A 6,987-nucleotide genomic window follows, 5' to 3' on the forward strand; every position below is an offset into this window, starting at 1 on the left:
GCCTCGCCCCCCTCCGTCCCTCCCCGTCCCCGCTCCTCCCTCCCCTCGGCCCCCTGCCCTCCCTCCCTGTCCCCTCCCGCAGCAGCCCCGGCCAGCAGCCCTGCGCCCAGGACGGCGCTGCAGCCGCAGGAGTCGGTGGGCGCGGGGGCCGGCGAGGCGGCGCTGTCCCTACCCGGGCTGCTCTTCGGCGCCCCCGCGCTGCTGGGCCTGGCACTGGTCCTGGCGCTGGTCCTGGTGGGCCTGGTGAGCTGGAGGCGGCGACAGCGGCGGCTTCGCGGCGCGTCCTCCGCAGAGGCCCCCGACGGAGACAAGGACAAGGACGGTGAGTTCCGTGTGTAGCGGAACCAGTCCGAGCGGGGCACAGGGGCTGGGGTGTCGGGACGGCCTAGGGGGTGATGCATGGCCCCTGGGAGTAGAGAAGGGCTGTAAGGGGAAACGGAGACAGAGAGCGGAAAAGAGTTTGCTCTGAGGAGCTCAGGCTGGGGACGGAGACATAGTCCTGCGCCTGAGACCCTGGTCGGAGCCAGGAACAGCTCTGCCCTGCCATACCCCAGTGTGAGGAAGAGACAGTTCGCAGGAAGGGGGCCCCGTCTGAAGGAGGAGCCTGTCCTGCCCTTTGGGAGTCTAACGGAGCTTGATTCCCCCATAAATCCCTGCAGGGTTTGCCAGACAGCCCCAGCTCCCCAACTCCCTGCCCTGCCAGCTCCCCACTGGCCAGGCCTCTGAACTCAGGGTCAGCCATGTGCCACCCCTCCCCACCCTGCAGTGGGCTTCATTTGACGGAGTACTGCCCCTCCAGAGGAGTCTTCTAGGGGAGGGAGAGAAGGCTGTGACCCAGTACCGAGCCTCTATCCCCTCTGCCCTGCCCCAGAACCCCTGGACAAGGTCATCATTCTGTCTCCGGGAATCTCTGATGCCGCAGCTCCTGCCTGGCCTCCTCCTGGGGAAGACCCAGGAACCACCCCACCTGGCCACAGTGTCCCTGTGCCAGCCACAGAGCTGGGCTCCACTGAACTGGTGACCACCAAGACGGCCGGCCCTGAGCAACAATAGCAGGGAGCCGGCAGGAGGTGGCCCCTGCCCTCCCTCTGGACCCCCACCAGGGGCTTGGAAATCAAATTTTGCTCTTCACTCCAGCATGCACATGCCCTCTTTCTGGGACCAGGCTAACCCTGCAGAAGCACAGACACTACAGACCACAGCGTTCAGCCCCCATGGAGTTTGGTGTGCTCACCTTTGGCTTCAGACCACACCATCTTTGACAGCCCTTGAAGGTGGTAGCCCAGCTCCTGTTCCTGTGCCTTCAAAAGGCTGGGGCACTATGAGTAAGAGACCGCTTTTAAAATGGGGAAGGCACCATTAAGCCAAAATGAATCTGAAAAAGGACCAAGTGGGAGGATGCCTAATTTGTAGCTGGGTAGTTTTTTGTGTTTGTTTGATTTTTTTATTTTTTGAGACGAGTCTTGCTCTGTCGCCAGGCTGGAGTGCAGTGGCATGATCTCACCTCACTGAAACCTCCAACTCCTTGGTTCAAGCGATTCTCCTGCCTCAACCTCCTGAATAGCTGGGATTGCAGGCATGCACCACCACAGTCAGCTAATTTTTGTATTTTTAGTAGAGACGGGATTTCACCACATTGGCCAAGATGGTCTCGATTTCCTGACCTCGTGATTCGCCCTCTTCGTCTTCCCAAAGTGTTGGGATTACAGGCATGAGCCACCGCACCTGGTCTTGTTTTGTTTTGTTTTGTTTTGTTTTGTTTTGTTTTGTTTGAGACATGGTCTTGCTGTATCACCCAGGCTGGAGTGCAATGATGGGTCCCCAGTACATTGCAGCCTGGGCTCAAGCGATCTTTCTGCTTCAGCCTCCTGAGTAGCTGCGACTACAGGTGCTCCACCTTGCCCAGCTAATCTTTTTTTTTTTTTTTTTAAAGACAGGTCTGGATATGTTGCCCAGGCCAGTCTCAAATTCCTCGCCTCAGGCAGTCCTCCCCAAAGGGCTGGGATTATAGGCATGAGGCACTGGGCCTGGCCGCTATTTCTTTAATACCTGCCCTCAGAGCCGTCCTGCTTTTAAACTGATGCAAATGGTGGCAGTGCATAATCAGTTCATGGGTTTGCTTGCTTTGGGATTTAGTACAAGATTATTTTAAGAAATAACAAAGGAGAAAAGATTGAACTGGATTTTGCTGATTGTCAGGTATCTGTACCCCAGGGTCAACCCCTGAGATTGGCCCAATCTGCCAGAACCTAAGATGCCATTTTGACCACAGTGGTAGCTTCTAGAGCCACAAGCCTGCATTTGAGAGGAGATGCGCAGCCTCCAAGGCTGGACTCCAAACTCAAGCTGAAGGAACATATTGGCAGGCAGCTCTCTCAGGGTCCACCTGAGGTTCCAGCTGCTCCAAGACACAGCACGTTCAGCCATATACACGGAAGGGCTGGGACCTACAGGAGGCTCCTTTGTTTAGAGGCCAGGGCAGGCCTGTGACCTTGAACCAGGTGGACATGAGGTTCCTTGAACTCCCTTCTCTCTCTGGCTTGTTCCCCTGAAGCACTGGCCCCCCAGTGCTGGGTTCATTTGGCCATCTTGTGCCAGTCCCCTGGTCACCCACTGTCACAGTGGAAGCTGCTCCCTCCTCTTACAGCCCCAAGCTGTTCCTTGCTCTGGGGCCTGGGGACAAGACCGTCTCTTTCCACTCCTGGATGACACTGTGCACTCCCAGTCAGCCGCCTCCTGCCTGCCCTCCTGCACAGGGTCAGAACCTCCTGAGCTGGACTCCACCCTGGGCAGCTTCCTTGGAACTTGTTGCAGCTTAGCATCTTTGGAAGGGAGCACTGGACTAAGAGTCAAAAGGTGGAGTTCTGGGCACTGTCTTTCCACTCTTGGACCCTGGGCATGTTCTGTTCCATGCATCAGATGTTTTCTGCCTGCTTCCCCCTGAGCTGCCACCAGAGCTGCCTGTAGACCCCTGCTTCTCCTGCCCCTCCTATCCCTTGCCAGGCCTCTGGACTCAGTGCTTCCTGTCCCAAGGACCTGTTGTGTGCCCAACTCAGAAGACAGTGGCCACTTGCATCCAGGTCTCTGCCTGGCTACTTGCTCCGTGAACCCATCTCAGATGCCCCTGCCCCCAGGGAGCCAGGTAACAGGGTGAGGTCAAGTGAAAAGCAGTAGGTATGGGAGAGGGTTGGTGGGGTCAGGCCCACATGGGCCCAGCCATCCACTCCCCTTCCATCTGGGGTTGGGGGAGTCTGAGCTGCTTCTGGCCACCCTATGTCCCACCCCATTTTCTCCTGGCCACCCTATGTCCCACCCCATCTTCTCCTGGCCACCCCACCTCCCACCCCATCTTCTCCTGGCCACCCCACCTCCCACCCCATCTTCTCCTGGCCACCCCACCTCCCACCCCATCTTCTCCTGGCCACCCCACCTCCCACCCCATCTTCTCCTGGCCACCCCACCTCCCACCCCATCTTCTCCTGGCCACCCCACCTCCCACCCCATCTTCTCCTGGCCACCCCACCTCCCACCCCATCTTCTCCTGGCCACCCCACCTCCCACCCCATCTTCTCCTGGCCACCCCACCTCCCACCCCATCTTCTCCTGGCCACCCCACCTCCCACCCCATCTTCTCCTGGTCACCCCATCTCCCACACCATCTTCTCCTGGACACCCCGTCTCCCACCCCATCTTCTCTTGGCCCCCCCACCTCCCACCCCATCTTCTCCTGGACAACCCCATCTCCCACCCCATCTTTTGCTACAGCTAGGGTTAGCTCAGCAGGTGAAAACCCCGAAGGTGGGTGAAAACCCTCTGGGGCCCAGACATGCAAACCTTGGTCATCTCTCTGGCCCTGCCAGCCAGTAGGAAGTTTCCCCTGAGTTCTTAGTTTTGTCTTCTGAAAAATGAGCGGTTGGATGCAAGGTTCTCCTCCCAGCCTGTGGTCCCCAGAGAAGGACAGGAAAGAACCTTAGATAATTATCATATGCATTTCACAGATGAGAAAACTGAGACCCAGAGCCGCCACATCGATCCCTCATCTGATCTTTATAAGAGCACCTGGAGGAGGAGGGTGGGGTGTTTGTGTTTGCTTAAATTTTTTTGAATGAAAAGAATGAAGATGCGCATTTTGTAGACAATCTGGAAGTTCTGGACTGGAATCCATGATGTAGTCAGGGCAGACATGATCCGTGTCCAGTAACCCCAAGCCTCGAGTGTGTGGTGTATTTTTCTATATAATTGTAATCATTCTATACATACAAATTCATGTCTTGACCATCATATTAATATTTGGTAAGTTTTTCTCTCTTTAAATACTTCACAATAAAGTTTTCAACATGGTAAGGTTTTCTACCCGGGCATTTGGATACTTTGGTTTTTGCTGTTGTGGCCAAGATGGCCTCCTTCCACATGGTCCTGGGCAGGGGTCTCTGTTTCGCAGCACAGTTGTTGTGCCAAAGGCCTTGACTTTTTTTTTTTTTTTTTTTTTTTTGAGATGGAGTTTCACTCTTGTTGCCCAGGCTGGAGTGCAATAGTGCAATCTCGGCTCACTGCAACTTCCACCTCCTAGGTTCAAGTGATTCTGAGATTACAGGCATGCGGCACCACACCCGGCTAATTTTGTACTTTTAGTACAGACAGGGTTTCTCCATGTTGGCCAGGCTGGTCTCGAACTTCTGACCTCAGGTGATCCGCCCGCCTGGCCTCCCACAGTGCTGGGATGACAGCCGTGAGAACCGCCTCCGCCCTGCCAGCCTTGACCTTTTTAAAGGTCCCTGTTGGTCCATTTTTTCTCCTGCAAATCTAGACCATTTCACATCCACGAGCAGTGACTATATGGTCCAGTTTGCAGATAGGAAAAGAGAGGCCCTGTGAGGTAATGGGATCCAGCCCAAGATACAACAGGTGGGTGGTGGAACTGGGTGAAACCTGGGTTCCCACGCCTGGCCGGCATGCCTGCCCAGCAGAAGGTCATTGACCCGGACACCCTCCTTGGGAGCGGAGAATTCGGGGACTGATGCCAGGCCCCACCCCTTGGTTTCATCACTACTCAGATTTTCTCCCTATCTGGTCTCTCTTTTCGGTAAGAGGGATCCCAGACAGACTCTGGAAGGGCCGTTTTCAGGGTGGGAATGGAAGGGAAAAGGCCCCTCTCTAAGCCTGTGTTTCGGGCCAGCTTTTCCTGAAGGAGGGTCTGATTTCAACCAGGTCCCCAGGACCCTGGCCGGTGGGGGCAGGGCTGGCTGAAGTCTCGCTTCCTCCTGGGGCTTCCCGCAGGCCCCTTTCACTTCCTGCCTGGTAGCCAGAGGCTGGGGGCTCCGGGAGGGGTTGAGGAGCCCAGCTGGTGAGGCCAGGGAGGAAGGCCCCTCACCTTCGTTTCAGCAGGGATGGCTCAACACAGCACTATCCCTACAAGCTGGTAGCACCTCCCTGGGCCTCAACTTTCTGGGCCCCTCTTCCCATCTGCAAAATGCGGCTTTTGAGGGCCACCCAGCTGTCCTTGAAGATTAAAGAGGTCATGTGGCATGTAGGGACAGAGGGACCCCTGCCAGGGCCAGGGAACGCCCCCAGCAGGGAAGTGTGAGCAGGCCTAGTCCTGCCCTCATGACCCCGGGGGGCGGGGGGAGAGAATGGGGGTGCGGTAGAAACGACTGCCCCAAATAGCGGAATAGCGGGCAGAGTCGGGGAGCAACCGGGAGGAAAGAGGTGCCAGTGTTCCCCGCCCCTGCGCTTTCCTCCCGGGACTCAGACGGGCGCTCAGTGGTTGGCGTGGGGTACGGGGGGAGGGACGCTACTGGGGTCCCGAGACCCAGGTGAACCTTGGGCATCTCTCCACTCCCCTAGACTGCGGATAATCTAAGATCCAGGCCCGAATCCAGGGACTCCGGGGCGGGCGAGTCTCTGAGCGGCTCCTGCAGTCAGCCCCGGCCACCACCGGCCCCGGGCGGTTTGGGCGTGGGGCGGGGACTGGGGCGGGGGGTGCGGCCGAGGGGCGGGGTCAAGAAGAGAGGCGGGGCTGAGGAACCCCAAGTCTCAAGGGGGCCGGAAAGGGGCGGGGCCAGAGGCATGCCGAAGGGGTGGGGTCAAGGCCAAGGGGCGAGGAAAAAGCGTGGGACCGGATAAGGGGCAGGACCAAGGCCAAGGGCACCTGCTTAGGGCTCCCGACCTCTGCGCCCTTGGGAGTTCGTGTCCTCAGGCGCATCCCGAGCCCTAGGGGCCTGGATGCGGCCCACGGCCCAGACTGAAGGGCGAGGCTCAGGGGAGAGGACGCGAGACGCCTCCGCCCGAAACTGCGACCCAGGAGCAGGGGGACTGGCAGGGAGGGCGCACCTGTCCCCGTGCACGCGCTGTGGCCTCCGCGGAGCTCTGCCCTGTCTTGGTTCCCGCGCTAAGGTCTCGGTGTCCGCTCCGGATTCGCACGTACACTGAGGGCTTTGGAGGGTCCTGAAGGGGGAGCGCGTGGGAGCGTTCAGGCAGAGGGACTACCTGTGACAGCTAAAGTGCTGATCCTGAGGCACGGCGGTGTGCGGGCGGGGGAGACGGTGTCGGGGGCATCGGGACGGGGGGCCGAGCCCCAGCTCGCAGCCCCCCAGTCTCGCCGCTCCCTGGCGACCTCAGGAGCCCGGGCGCCCCTTCCCTCCCACGGGCAGCTGGAGCCTGAGTCAGAGTTGCCTCGCGGGAGACAAAGACAGCCGTGGGCCCTCCCTCCAGACCCCTCCTGGTACCGGCATTTGCACCAGCAGGGAGCCCAGAGTCCCCCAAGAACCTCTGCCTCTTGGGTAACTGCATCATTGAGGAAATGGAAGTGAAATTAGCTTAGGAATGAGGCCTTGGAGGCTTGTGGGTGGCATCCGCGGTCATGGTCTTCTCAGCCTGGCTTCAGTGGGAACTCCCACCAGGCCACATGTACCTGGGTATTTCCTGTCTGGGGCCCACTGCTTCTCCCTGTAACCCTGCCAAAATGCCGGTAGCCCATCTTGCAGATGA

General features: G+C 58.5%; 1 protein-coding gene across 1 annotated transcript; it reads left to right on the plus strand.

Annotated features, from left to right (window-relative positions):
* Positions 1-78: 78 nt before the first annotated feature.
* Positions 79-1,053, plus strand: LOC112633193 (tumor necrosis factor receptor superfamily member 13C; the record flags this gene model as incomplete). The annotated part of the gene is made up of 2 exons (XM_025399640.1): positions 79-322; positions 872-1,053. Coding segments are annotated over 2 exons (426 nt in total), but the record flags the coding sequence as incomplete, so codon positions are not given.
* Positions 1,054-6,987: the final 5,934 nt, after the last annotated feature.

Source organism: Theropithecus gelada, chromosome 10 (genome assembly GCF_003255815.1).
Source record: "Theropithecus gelada isolate Dixy chromosome 10, Tgel_1.0, whole genome shotgun sequence".
In the NCBI taxonomy this organism is placed as follows: Eukaryota; Metazoa; Chordata; class Mammalia; order Primates; family Cercopithecidae; genus Theropithecus; species Theropithecus gelada.